Below are 14,824 nucleotides of genomic sequence, written 5' to 3'. Positions count from 1 at the left end.
TTTATTTCTAAGTATTTGCTATCAATATGTGATTTGTGAATCCGTGTCTGTGAATTATTTCTTGACTTGGTGTTCTCTGTGTTGCCTGCTATAGTAGATATCTAAGGAACAAGTTTCTTTGGAAGGACAAGACTTTTATTTTCACCCTGCTTGAAGTTTTTTTTTTGGTTGGTTGGTTGGTTGGTTGGTTTTGGGGTTTTTTTGCACTGGCAAATGTAGCCTGTAATCCTCAAACATTGTATAAAAGCCCTAAAATCAAACCAGTTTGTTCTATGATACTTTTCCCCCCTCTGAGTGTGTAGGTGTGCACACACCTGAGCAAGTGTGCATGCATGTGTGGAGGCCAGATACCAACACTAAATATTTTCCTCAAACTCTCTTCCCCTTATTTCTGAGACAGGGTCCCTCATTGGTTGGTCTGAAACTTGTTCCCAAACCCCAGGCCTCACAGTGCTGAGTAAGTTCTCCATCACTGAGCCATGCTCCTTCCAGTCTTACATCATCTTCTGAGGAAAGATTTGAAACTGACTTGGTTTATGTCTGTTTCCCCTTTATGTTTATGTTGCTGTGTTTTCATGTGTATGGGTATGTTGCCTGCACACATGCATGTTGGCCACATGTGCCCGTGTTATCCAAGAATGCCCTTAGAGGACATCAAATCCTTGGTCCTGGAGTTACAGATGAATGTGAGCCACCATGTGGTTGCTGGGAATTATACCTGGTTGCCAGGGAAAGCAACCAGTTCTCTGGACCGCTGAACCATGTCTCAAGCCCCTTGTCTGGTTTTTAATTAAATGAAATTTATTTCCAGTTGTTTTGGAGGCCAGGAGTTTCTGTGTTAACCTGCTAGCAGCAGATGACGGCTCTCCTGCTTGTATGATGAAATGTGACGTGACCAGAGCCTGCACAATGTAGAATTCTGTTGATGTTTGTTTGGTTTTAACAATTTATTATTTATTTTATGTACATTGGTGTTATGCCTGCATGTTTGTCTGTGTGGGGGTGTAAGATTCCCTGGAACTGGAATTGTACACAGTTGTGAGCTGCCATATGATGCTGGGAATTGAACCCAGGTCCTTTTGGGAGAGCAGCCAGTGTGCTCTTAACTGCTGAGCCATTTCTCCAGCCCTATTGATTTATTTTTGAGGCAGGGTTTCTATCAGTCCATGTAGGAAAAAATATGGCTGGGGAACCCAGGGTTCCTCCAGCCATGCTGTGGGTAGTCGGCTGGAAACGCTCTGGGTTCCTCCAGCTGGAAGTTGGGCCCGGCTGCTCATTAACTAAAGGCCTCCCCACGGTTCCTCACAGTGGCACAGCCCCAACACACAAGGAAGTCCTTGGGTTTCCAAAACCGGTTTATTGACATGGTGGATGGTGGATGGATCTGGATGCATACCCCACAAAACCCAGGGCAGACCTGAGTTAAATAGGGAGGGGAAGGGGGGGGCTGGGGAGGAATGCTTAATTGGCTCCACCCTCTGGCCTTCAGGTATCTTATTAGTATGTAAATCTCTCTAGGGCCTGTTCATCACAGCCCTCCTGTGTAAGTGACTGAAGAGTGAAGGTAGAATGGAGATTAGACCTTGTGTTAGGCCCGACAAGTCCAGGCTGGTGTCCAAATCACTATGTGTTTGAAGATGACCCTGAACTCTTTTTTTTTTGGGGGGGGGGGCATTGAGACAGGGTTTCTCTGTGTAGCCCTGGCTGTCCTGGAGCTCACTCTGTAGACCAGGCTGGCCTCAAACTCAGAAATCCGCCTGCCTCTGCCTCCCAAGTGCTGAGATTAAAGACCCTGAACTCTTGATCTTCTTGCCTCAGCCTGCTAAGTACAGGTGTGAGCCACGACTCCGCCCCTTGCCCCCACCGTGTGTGTGTGTGTGTGTGTGTGTGTGTGTGTGTGTGTGTGTGTGTTGCTGGTGATTAAACCCCCAGCCTTAACATATTGGTAAGCCCCACTGAGCACTGAGCTGTACCTTAAGCTTTGAAACTGTTGGATTGATTTATTTTGAGGCAAGATCTCACTACCACAAATGCTTTGGACTTACTGTTCTCCAGAGTACAGGGTTCATAGACATGCACCGCCTGATCTAGCTTGATGCTGTGACTCCCCAGGGACCTGGATGTTTCTAGGGTCCCCCAGGTATTTACAAGCTGCAGTGGCCCAAGACAGCTAACCTTTTTCAGTAACCAGGGAGGTGGCCCAGGTGCTCCCGACACTGGGTCAAATCTTTCAGACAACCAGGGAAGGGTCCTGAGTGCCCAGCTTCCCCTCCTCGGTGTGTGAGGAAGCAGCAGCCAGGTAGGAACTGGCTCTAGTCTTATGAAGAAAGCCCCAGTGAGTTGGCTCCCTGAGGTTTTGAAACATGAGCTTACAATTGCCACTGCATTTTACCAGCTACCTTTATCAGTTTTTTAACCCTTATGTTGAGGATGGTCACATGACCAGTGGTTTTGTGCATCTTAATTTGTTGTTCATAAGGTTTAAAAGACAGTGGCTTCCTGTCTAGAAGAAATGAAGAAAGCACACTGTTGACGGCTGGCTGTGTCGAAATGTAAAAGAATCACCTGCTAATTGCTTATTTGGGAAATACAGAAAAGCATGGAGGAATTAAAAATAACTCACCATTATTTAATGGAACTGCTTTAAAACAAAGCCCGTATTTTACCTAGTAGTGGATACAAGTATTACTTTCATAAAGCATACACATACTTACTATGTGTCTGTCTTCATCGCTTTGCATTTTTTTTTAAACAAAAGTCCCTTCTTTAGTGATTCCATAAATTATAGTTAGTGTTATGTAGCGTCATAACTCAAATTTTTGGCATTCCGTGCTGTGAAATCCTAACTCCATTTTCAAACCCAGCGACCTCCGTGCTTTTCTCTCTGAAACAAACGGCTTTGGGAAAGTGCTGTGCAGGGCTCCAGTAGCCCTGGGGGGGGGGGTGGGTTGGAGTTAAAAGCAGCCCTTTTCCATCACCGGTGCTGAGCCGCTCTGTGGATTTGTGTTCGCTTAGAATTTCCTCCCAAAAGTCAGCGCGTGGCGATGTCGCTGGAGCGACTAAGCCTGAGTCACGGGCAGCAGGCTGTTAGTTTCTGGGCAGCTCTGGCCAAGAGAGCACACAACAGGCAAGAGTTCCCGCAGCTGCCAGCCAGAGCTGCCTGGCGGCCACCCTCCAGGATGAGCTGAGGACCGGCTTCCTTGGTCACACCCTCTACCTGCTGTGTTTAAACAGAAGGATGGTAGCTAAAGGGGAAATAGCGAGATTTTGGAGTCTGGAAAGCCTTCACTTGGGTATGTGTACGACTCTCCTGTGGGCAGCCTTGCTGACTATGCTCTTTCCGCATTCTTCCTCTCCCTCTGCTCCCCCCTCCTCTCTAATCTGGTGAGAGTGTACCTGGAAGGAAAAGGGAGACTCTCATTTCTCCCACTAGAGAGTCCATCAGAGAAATTGATCTTGGGTATGGCAGGGAAGTCAGAATAAATGGTAGGGAGCAGGTGTGGACCGCCTCTTGTGAGCAGTGGGAGCGGGTGTTTGCCACTGTGATTGTAATAGGCTGTTTATGTTTGATGAAATCCCTTTCTTTTAAAAGGCGATACCTGTGTGCTCGCGGGTAGAGATATGCAAGCGCTCCCTCCTGCGCTAGGGGGAGGGGGAAGGGCTAAAGCTGAGAATTGGTTTGAAATGTTTACTGTTTTGAAAGTAATTTGGCCGAGTTCAGTTTGTGCATTACATTCATCTTACTGATGTTTCTTTCATCAGTAACCGGACCAGACTCTAAATGTGCAAGAACTGTTATTCTAGGAAGTTACAAACTCTAATCCATGCACTCCTAAGGAAATAAGAGGGGGAGGGAACTTCACAGGAAGAAGTCTCCCCTACTGCAGATGCTCTAAAAACAGATCTTGTCTTTGGTCTTACCTTAAATAGATGCCAGACCCTGTGCTGGGGATGAATGGGAATTGTAGCTGACAGCTTGAAGGAAGGCCAGCCAGGCTGTTTGTCGCGGCTGCTTTCTTCCTTGTTTGGATAGCTTTCCTTGCCAGCTGAGACAGGACAGGGATGTGGATATGGCTTCTGTCTCTAGCAGACTATCCAGTAAGATTAGTGTGAGTGACAGGCTCAGTCACAGCGCCATCAGACGTGGCACAGCAGAGGAAAGCCAGGAGATTGGGTTGGGGAGACTAAGGGATGATGGGATGATGGTCCTATCCTCCTGCAGCTTCCTTCACCTTGGGGTGCCTGTTAAGAAGAATGCTCTCTCCTCTCCCCGTGTTACTGGAGGTGTGTAGTACTCCAGGGCCTTTCATGAAGGCTTGTCCTTTGGGGAATGAAAGGATCGGTACTCAGCCTCTGTGACCAGCCTAGCTGTTAGTACTCCTCTGCTGTGCCACTACTATGAAGGGGCCGATCTCCACCCAGCCTGTTTTACTACCTTCTCCTGTGACTTCACACGAGCCATGAGCTCCCCAGAACTGTCTCGGAGTCTTGACATTCTGTGCACATAAAGTGCACAAATAAAATCGTGTCAAGTGGTGTGATGCCTCGTAATAATAATTATCCAAATAACTGAAGCCCCTTTGACCGGTTCCTGCACAGGGTATTCTGAGAGGACAGGAAAAGGAAATGAACCTCAGGGTCAGCTGCTGGATGCTTCTGCCATTTGGGAGCAGTAGATGTGACCCCCGTTTTTTAATTTCCAGGGCTTTTTTTTTTTGTCTTTTAAGATGGGATCTCGTAGTCCAGTCAGTATGGTCCTGAATTCAGGATCCTCTTGTCTAACCCTCCTGAGGGCTTATAAGGCATGGGGACACCACAGCAACTAGTTGACACCAGCTGGCAGGGAGGTTGTCTGTGGTTGCCACTTTCTTCTCCTAGATACATGAGTGGAGCTGATGATAATTCAGGACAGTCGTTAGTGTTGAATTCCATGAGGAGTACACCTGAGCAACCCGCCTTCCCTGAGAGATTCCTCCAGCCAGCAGGATGGCAGGAGGAGCTGGTCAGTGGTAAAGGGGACGCAGGAGGGACGTAGCCTTGCAGGTGTCTGTCAGCAAGGATGGATGTGGCCAGCCGCCACCAAAACCAGGGATGTACAATAGTGGAACATCTCAGACACTACAGACTACAGACACTCCAGGACATGCCACAGGACAGGCCATAGGTAAACCTGGGACTTGTTACAGGGCATAGAGAGGCCAAGTTCCTCCTGGCTGCTGGCCTAGGGGTGCCAGCTGCCCAGGCTTCCCACCCCAACTCATCCTGTCTGGTCAGTTTACAAATGAGCACAGTGATCCAGAGTGTGGATGGCAGAACTCCAGGCAAGCTGATTACACTGGGGCTGGGGGGCGGGAGTGGGGGGAGAGGAATATTCATTGGTAGCTTTGATGAAACTGAAGACTTACCAAGCCGTCTGTAGAAAAGTGAACCCACTTGTAGGAGTTTGGAATGGTTAGGTTCAGTTGTGATGCGTCTCCCTCCTGTCAGCTCTGGACAGCCAGGCAAATGTCGAGTGCTCGTGATAGTTGAATGTAGAGAACTGCTTTTTAAAAGAACCTAGACCTTATAGAGGATAATCAACAAGGGTGGTTATTTCTAGAGTCTGAGTCTTACTGTTGGCTTGTATGCTCCATAGATGCAAAGATAACTATTTTTTGAAGAATGGATTTCAAGGCAGCAGGACATGATAGTTATAGTTTATATTCAACTGTGAAAGATGTCTCGTGCTTTACTTAGTTCAGTCTGCAGCACACAGTGGCTCACAAATGAGTCCCTGTCCTTAAGGTCTGTGGAACATAGTTGTGGACATAACTAACAGAAATAGAGTAACAATAATAATGGTTTTGGATAATAAACCAGCCATGTACATGGGGAGGAATTTTAAAAGAGATTAAGCCTATGCTTCTAGCACGGGTCAGAGATGGTTATTGTAGGGGATCAAAACATAGATAAGAGATAGCTAGGAAATCGGGGACCCCTCTGCTAAAAAGAGACAGTTGGCCTTTAAGAATGATTCAGAACTCTGAGCTCTTGGGGAGGGAAGGAACAAAAACAATTTCTCCCTTCAGAACAGGAACCGGGAGCAGTCCTCAGCAGCAGAGCCTTCCATTGCTGTACATACAACCTGTGGTGTGTGGTGTGGTGTGGTGTGGTGTGGTGTGGTGTGGTGTGGTGTGGTGTGGTGTGGTGTGGTGTGGAGTGGTGTGGTGTGGTGTGGTGTGGTGTGGAGTGGTGTGGAGTGGTGTGGTGTGGTGTGGTGTGGTGTGGTGTGGTGTGGTGTGGTGTGGAGTGGTGTGCAGGGAGGTGGGGTGGGTGTGGGGTTAGGCCACAGACACACATTGTAGAGCAGGTCCATGAGTGTGCTGCCCTGTGAGGTTAACCTGAAGGCCCACTGCCTCAATTTTGTCTGACACCAAAGCCACCTGAGAGGCTTTTAGAAACAGCTCTCACCTCAGTCCTGGCTCAAAGGCTAGAGAATAAGGTGGGATTTTCACTTTTCTAAGCCTTCTCCAATGAGGCAGGGAGCCATGTCCTTGGGTGTTGGGGGACCCCTGAAGAAGAGTGGATAAGGTATGCCTGCAGCTGTGTGGGCATTGCTGGTTCTCTCTGTGGGTAAGGAGGTAGCCTGAGGCTGGCCCTCTGGGCTGAGGGGCTGGGCCCACCCTCAGCTGTAACCACAGCTGCCGGCCCTCGAGGTCATTTCCGCTTTTGAAGAGGGGAAGCTGGAATAGCTTATCTCAGCCTGGAGGAAGTGTAGTGAGCTATGGGAGGTTTTCTGAAATGTCTGTCTTTAACAGACTACTCTAAGCACGGGAATTTCCCCTAAACAAAGCCTTGGGGAAATCCCCACCCGGAGCTGCCTGACTGGGAAAGGGCACTGTGCATTAGCAAGTCAGTGGGTGACAGCCCTTCCCTTCCCAGCTGTGCCACCTCCAGACCCAGCCCTACACTAGCTGAAAGGCTGGGTCCTTCTCACCTTGCTCCACATCCGCCTCAGACAGTGCGGCTCAGGGGTGTTTTTCTCAGTTACACAAGAGAAAGCAAAGGGCTCAGAGATCATGGCTTTCCCAAGGTGGCCTCACTGGGACTCTGCAGTTCACTGCTTTTAAACCCTGACACTTTGCCACAATAAGCCAGCAAGAAAGAGACTTGTTTGTTTGGAGAAGAAAGCCACATCAGGCGTGGGAGTTGGGGGAGTGGGGGTGGGGGGACACAACACTTGTTTCCCAAAGAATAGCCAGGAAGGGAGTACAAAGCATGCCTCCAGTACTGATGCTGTGTGAGCATTTCTTGCTGTCAAAACTCACCTTCAGAATCAGATGCTCCATCAAAACTGTCAAGTCTGAGGTCTGAGAGGATGGTCTGCTGACTTCACAAGGAGTGGAATGCCCTTCACTGTGTTTCTGATTGTGTTCCTAACAGTCCTAGGCATTGGCCCATTCTTCATAGGTAGCATGCAGCCCTCTGCACCGGTTCCTGGGGTCCTGTCTGGCTAGAGTTTCTCAGATGTCTGATGGAAGGTTGTTCCTTCAGCCAACAAAATAACAAACATGGAAGTTAGAAGATGTCTTTCAGAACAAACTTCTAGAGGCCATTATGAAAGGGACAGGACAATTGAACATGCAGATGGTGCCCCAGAGAAACAGCCTGCCTAAGGGTGGTAGCTTACCATGCTGCTCCAACCAGAGTGTGCTGAATCCACCGTGTTGTATATCTGAAGGTGGTGGGCTCTTGAAATCCTTCCAGCATTGTCTCTAGCCTGAGGTATGTGCTGACCTCTGCACAGAGATCTGACAGAAGGTAGGGACTCTCTTAGCATACTCAAAACCCTGAGTTCAATCCCCAGCTGTTCAAAAAATCAAACAAAGGAGAGGAGTCCTTCCTGAATTTGGCCAAAGCTTTAGTTAGCAAGTATTTAGAAATATAACTTGTATGTTCTTGTGGTGGGTGAGACCTAAGAGTCTGGGATCTTAAAGTGACTTTGGTTTTGAGCAGCCCTGTCTCCATGTGTACAGAATTATTTTGCTGAGAGGGAGAGTTAGTCTTCCCCAGGGATGAACTCTGAAACAGTTACACAGTACCAAGCTGGCAGCCTTGTGATCAGTACACAGGAACAACACTAAACAGACTCAGAAGGTTGTATTTATGTATTTATTTGTGTGTGTGTGTGTGTGTGTGTGTGTGAGAGAGAGAGAGAGAGAGAGAGAGAGAGAGAGAGAGAGAGAAAATAATTAAAGAATAAGGCTGTGAATTTGTGAGGGAGTTGAAGCCTGGGAAGGATTATAGGGCGTGGGAAGTGATGTAACTGTGTTTTTAATTAACAAAAAGAATGTCACAAGAAGAAAAGGTATCTCTTCCATACTTGTAATTTTCAACAAAAGACCATATAGGTGGTAGCTGGGCCCCTGTGAATTGGTGGTGGGGATATAAAATGATGTGGCCACCTTGGAAAACAGTATGGAAGCTCCCAAATCTTACAGCAGAAGGAGCAACATCACCACTATCCTGATAAGTTCAGAATCCAAAGAACTAAAAGCGGGGCTTCCAAGGCCTGGTGAGTACCCTTGTGCAGGCGGCCCAGAGGTGAGAGCACCTGTTGTGCTCAGCACATGGAAGCAGACACTTGGAACCGAGAGGGCGGCCCACACAGGACAGAGGGAATTCTGGCAGGGCCCAGAACGGAAGGACCAAGAGTGTGTTGTGCTGAGTGAAACACTTGTCACAGCAAGGCTGATACTACATGGTCTGGACACAAACCGTCTGAAATGCTTACAGAAACAGGAAATAGAGCCGTGGTTGGCAAGGAGTAGGCAGGGGAGAGAAGAAGGAAAGGAAGTTAGTGTTTGTACAGGGTTTCGGTTTTGCAAGATGAAAGAGTTCTGGAGGTCCAAGCACAGCTGTGGAGCACAACCTACCGCTACTCAACTGTGCTTTAAAAAGGGCTTAAGCTGGGGTTTTAGAAAATTAGAATAAACAGAAAAAATTACATGTTTAGTTATTTATGGAGATATGCACATAATCCCAGCATTGGAGAGGAAGGAGGAGATAGAAGGAGGGAGCCTGGGCTGCATAGTAAGACTGTCTCAAAACAACTAGCCAAGACAACCAGTTCTCTTTTTACATATGTATTTATTTCTCTTGGTTTTGTGGGAGTATATTTTGAGAAATCATATTAGTTCTTTATTACTCAAAATCACGTAGGTTAACAAGTTGCCTTTACTAACTCCCAAGGATAACAGGAATGTGGAGCCTTTTGCAGCTTGTAGGAAGTGACTGCAGAGGACCAGGCCTCAGGGAAGAGACTCCCCAGGCCTCAGAAAAGAGCCCCCCCCCCAGGCAAGTGTGGGTTTTGGCATCCATCAGGCACACACCAGGGCTTTCAGTTGTTCTTTCCCCATTAGCAGTGTTCAGCTCAGATGAAAATCGTTTACTGCAAGTGTCTGGCACCAGTCATACCACTGAAGCAGAATGAAGTCAGCCAAGGCCTTGGATACTGCAGGGGGGAAAGAAAGACACAGTGGAGCTTTTTGTAAAACCACGAGACCCGGATTCTGAATTTCTGTGGAAGCAGCATAGGGCATGGCTAGGGAGTGAGATGCAAGGGATGTGAAGACCTGCTGTGGAATTTGCTGGCCATAATCTGAGACGGGTGCTGGGATTCGAGCCAAGGAGACCTGGTGTCCATTCTGGCCTGGCCAGGCACGCTGTTACTCGGTTATGTAGCTTCTTGGATCCTTGCTTCCCTGCTGGCAGTTTGCATCCTCTTTGGAAAGCACTGGTGTCTTCTCTGCAGCAGGTGTTTACATGGGGTGCTGAGCATGCAGAAACAAAGCATCCACCATCTCTCACCCCTGGGACTGGGAACTGGGAGTCCTTAGGTTTAGGGGTACTTAAAGTTGTAGATATCTTTAAGGTCACAGAAGGCAAAGAATGAATGGAGACAAGCTTAGGAGGCCATTAGGCCTCACTGGGAGGAGCAAGGCCTAAAAGGGACAGGAGCCTAGCAGTTACTGTTACTACCAAAACAGCCTGGAAGTATTGAAGCTTTGTTATCAGCCCGCGTCTACTGTTTCTCACACAGATTTTCTGTTTTATTACCTGTCATTGGCATCTGATGGCCAGGGCTGCCCTGAGATAGGAAGGAGAGGAACACTCCATTGAGATCCCAACACATAGCGCCCAGTCAAAAAAAAAAAAGTCTGCACTTTTATATGTTTTCTTAAAAATCATTTTACTTGTTGTTTATGCATGTATATCTGGAGGTCAGGGGACAGCTGGTGGGGATAGAATGTAAGTCCTTGGGCCTGACTGTGGGCGTCTTTACCGCTGAGCCATCTTGCCAGCTCTCAGTTTCATTATAGAATGCATTTAGTTAGATTGATTGATTGATTGACTGGGACAGGGTCTCCTCGCTTAGCCCTTGTGTGATTGGCCCTGAACTTACGGCAATCCTCCTGCCTCTGCCTGAAGATGTGGCTTTTAAATGGAATGGTTGAGAAGCACGAGTCTTGTCTGAGGAAGGGTGTCATGTAGAAGCATCAGGATGCCATCAGAACCCTGATGACATGGTGTGTCTCGGACCTGGGGCTTTGACTCTCCCTTGAGGCTGATAAGTAGTAGTGCAATTTGAATTACATTAGGAGTGATGTAATAGCTGCCTTGGTACAAACCCTAGGTAGTGAGTGGGGTGAGGCAGGAAGGCCAACAGGGGTAGCTGAGTGGGCCTGTTAGGGGACCCAGGCTAAAGTGTTGAGAGATAGGTGGGAATTGGCTGGGTTTTTGTCCTCTTTGGAAAGGAAGGTAGAGTCCAGGTAGGCTGTGAAACGCCAGAGAGGAAGAATGACTATGAGTATATGAAACATGAAAACCTGTTCCATTCTAGTTGCCAGGGCTGAACTTGAAAGGCGTCAGGTGTCTTCTTCGCCCAGGGTTCTTTAGCCAGAAAGGGAAGCCAGCACAGCAGCCCGTGGAGTATTGACATAGACTCTTACCTGTCTTGCAGCTTGAACTTGGTACCTGTGTTGTGATGGATGCAGGAAGGTTTGTGTGGTCCTCACGTCCAGCTTTTGTCTTCTCATCTTTATGCTAGCCATTCTTCCCTACAGGCTGCATGTCTTCTGCCCTAGCCACACCTACCCCAGTTTGTAGGTGGGGAGCTGAGTCAGGGTACCTGGGCTAATAGAAGCCACCTTGCTTCTACAGTGCTCAGCAAGAGCTCGCTGTAGTATGGAGTCTGTCCCATGACCCACCTCATTCTTGTGAGCATTTAAGACAGCAGCTCAGGTCATTTGTCACTTGCCCTTGTCACTTTGCAATACCTGTGAAGTCTGGCACTTTCCCAGTGAATTCTTTATATTCCACTCCTGTAAATTATGGATTGTAGATGATCGCTACTGGCTTTAAAAGAAAATACTGATTTTTCCCAGCAACGGGCAGATCAGGTGGCAGAGTCCTCACTGGGCCAGCATTGTTTAGTGGTTCTTTGAGAGAACAGTGTCACTTTCAGGGTTTTGCTCTAAGAGGCTCCAGTCCTTTTCTTTTTCTTTTTCTTTTTTTCTTCTTTTTTTAAAATCTGGCTCAGCCATAGCTGAAACGTGATAAGGAGAAATGCCAGTGGTGTTGGGCAGTGCCAGGTTGCTGCTGGCCGACAGCCAAAGATTCCTGCAGCTCTGGGCCCCAGCCAGACCCAGGGTTTGTCTAGTCTCTACTCACCCACAATCATTAGAACCTTTTAGCTTCAAACCCAGGCAGGCCTCTAGGCCTCACTCAGGCTGCTGTTTCCACTACAGATCCCTACTCCCGTCTCCCCCCCTCCCCCCAGTTCCCCCAGTTCACAAAGGCTTTTATCTTTAGTGCTTTTTCTGGTGCCTGAGACAGCTGACTTATGCATGCAGAAAATCTACTCTTATTTCCTGAAGACTTCCTTCATCAACATCCTATACACATACCCCGGGAATATGTACTAGACCATCTACGTAATAAGTAGCCTTCAGTTCTGCACCTGCAAGACCTGTGACCACAGACGGGAATGGAAGCTACAATTTAAAGGAACAGACTGCTGAGGCCTAGCTTCCTCAAGACCTTCCATCCTCTAGCCCTGCATCCCTGAAAAGAGGGGAAAGCTTGTAGGTGGTGAGGACTCCTATCACACATGTACACATGGCTGGCTACCCCTGGCCACCACCTGGCTGCCCTTTCCCTAAGGAGTCAGAAAGATACCGGATTCAGGACAGTGTAGGAGCTCCTGAGAGTGACCTATGCATCTTGGCTTTGGGTTCAAGATCAGGAACAGCTTGGCTCACTCCCTGAGGCACTTCCAAGGCTGCTCACTACACTATAGCCAGAGCTTGCCTGATTGCAATCAGGGATGGTCCCCATGGTCCCCTGAGGCTTGGGGTGGGAGGAGGGACTGAACACTGCAGGCAGCCGCAGCCACTGTGGGCCAGAGCTCCGGCTCAGCTGTGTCATATGAGCTTGTCCAACGTTCATGGACTCATTAGTATCGAGAACCTAGACGCTGCTACATCCTCGGGATTGAAGGGAAAGCTCTGAAAGCAGGGTCACTACAACAACACTGTGAGGCTTGCAGGTGGCAGGGAACCCCAGCCTTAGGGAATGGGACAAGAAAACATGGGCTTATGAGTGTACCCAGCCAGGTCACGTGCTGCTGGAAGAAATGGAGTGGAGCTTAGGCTCGTGGGATGGGGCAGCCCGGGTTGGGGGTGGGGTAGCTGTAGCAGAGAGGCCTTCTTGCCACCTCACTGCCTCTTCTATGCTGTCCCTTTTACCAGTCCCTCCAGAACCTTGTGGAGCTCATCTTCCCTTGTTCCCAGCCTGAGGATGATGTCCATCACCCAGGGACTCCCGTTCTGCTCACCTTTCCAGGGCAGTACCTTGTCCGTTCACTGCGACAGCCCCGTCTCTGCCCACCACTTCCTTTCCTATTGTAGCGGAGTCATTCAGTCCTGCCCTTTCACATTCTGTAAATGTTATTTTCTGAAACCTACAGTGTAAGGGGTCCCTGGACTACAAGCTCATTATATCCTGACTTCAAACTCAGAAAGAAGCTAATTGGTATCACATTCCTGTGACCCAGCCCTTGGCCATGGCACGGGGATATGAATTCTAGATCAGCCTGGGTTGTGTAGTGAGACCGTTCATAAAAACCACACACAGAAAGAGCAGTCGTGGCTTTCTGTGGCCCTGGGAGTCTCCTGCCTCCGTCTCCCCATCTTCACCTTTCACCCCATGCCCAGATGCCTCCTGGCCACAGGAGATCCATTCATGGATACGAGAAACCCCAGATCAAACCTGACATATACTATGCTTTTCCTACTTGTGCATACTTCTGATGTTGAAGCTGTAGACTACAAACAAGGTCCAGATGAACAATAATTATAATAAAATATAACAGTAATAACAGACATATACTGAAGGGATCAAGGCTATGTGCCTAGTGGGCATAAAGCCCTGGCTCTGTGTGTAACATGGTAAATATAAGCCAGCAGGCAGACATGGGGACTGTTTATTCCTAGAAATTTCCATTTAATTTTTTTTTCAACCACGGTTGTAAGTAATGGAAACCTTTGGAAGTGAAGCTTTGTATTACAGGGGACATGGTGTCACAGGGGACATGGTGTCACAGGGGACATGGTGTCACAGGTGATGCATGCTTCAGATTTTGCTCCTCTTTGCTGGTGGTCCAGGGCTATCTTGGTGTCGTGGCTGAGGTGGCACCCCTCCCTGACCCGAGCATTTCTCAGTGATATTATTTATTCCCTAAAGCCTCCCTACTACCTTTCGCAAGTCGGTGTGTGGCTTGCATGTTAGACCCTGAGCCCCTTTGCTCCCCTCAAAGCTCTAGCTCACCAGCTGCTGGTCTTGGCTCCTTGAGACAGATGAGCTCCCCCACCCTACCCTGTGTTCCCCAGCACTCAACAGACCCCCTGCAGGAGAAAATGGTGCTGGAGATGTCCCTGCTCCTGTAGCAGAGGGAGGCCAAATCAGTATGTGTCCATCAGTCATCGATGCTGAGAGGAGCCCATTGTCCTAAAAGAACATCTGTGTACTGTGGTATTCTAAATAAACCGCTACCCCCACCTTTTTTACTAATTTTTTTTTTTTTAAGTGTTTCAATTTCCTTTCCTCTTTCCAGGCTCTCCCATATACCCTGTCCACTCTCTCATATGTATGACGTTTTCCTTAATTGTTACATACATACATGTATATGTATACACAAATATATTCGTAAATACATAAACACGACCTGTTCAGTCTGTAAATGTTACTGGTATGTATGTTTTGCGGTCTGACCATTTGGTATTGGATAATGCCCCTCGGTTGCCTTTAGTTCTTCCGTGTACAGCCCATGGGTCCATTGCTTTTGTCCTTTTCTGCTCGTGTTTCGAACTTTATGTGTGGTTATTGCTAGGAATCACAGTGTTACAGCAAACTCCCAGATCCTCTGGCTCTTACAATCCCTCTGACCTCTCTTCCAGAATGTTCTCTGAGCCTTAGGTGTGGGGGTGTTTTATAGACTGGGACTCTGAGACTCTGTGTTTCTATTGGTTGTGGTTTCTGTAATGGGTCTCTGTGAAGAGAAGTTTCCTTGATGAGGGGCGAGGACTACACTTATCTGTGGGTATAGGGCCAGTGTTTAAGACATAGTTAGGGATTATGCTGGTTTAGTAAAGCGGAAGTTTTAAGTTCTCCAAGATCCATGACCTCACTAGTCCTGGTTAAGCCCTCATCTTTGAAACTCCTTTCTGTTTTGGTAAAGATGCCCACAGTTTCCTGTTGTGCTGCTGAGCACCGGTTCTTGTGG

At 48.1% G+C, this 14,824-nt stretch overlaps 1 protein-coding gene across 8 annotated transcripts in view; it reads left to right on the top strand.

Annotated features, from left to right (window-relative positions):
• The window catches only part of Spata13 (spermatogenesis associated 13), a 122,833-nt gene that overhangs the window by 88,939 nt on the left and 19,070 nt on the right, over window positions 1-14,824 (top strand). Inside the window, exon 1 of one of the 8 annotated variants that reach the window (XM_076930909.1) lies at window positions 3,042-3,293. The exons of the other annotated variants lie outside the window; for them this stretch is intronic. Within the exon in view, the coding sequence (XP_076787024.1) occupies window positions 3,239-3,293 (55 nt within the window). The 5' untranslated portion in view covers window positions 3,042-3,238. Of the gene's footprint in view, window positions 1-3,041; window positions 3,294-14,824 lie in introns of those variants that run through there. 8 annotated transcript variants of the gene reach the window in all.

The sequence above is a fragment of the Arvicanthis niloticus genome, chromosome 3 (genome assembly GCF_011762505.2).
Source record: "Arvicanthis niloticus isolate mArvNil1 chromosome 3, mArvNil1.pat.X, whole genome shotgun sequence".
Classification (NCBI taxonomy): Eukaryota; Metazoa; Chordata; class Mammalia; order Rodentia; family Muridae; genus Arvicanthis; species Arvicanthis niloticus.
The sequence above is the reverse complement of the archived record's forward strand: the minus strand, read 5'-3'. Positions and strand labels throughout refer to the sequence as shown.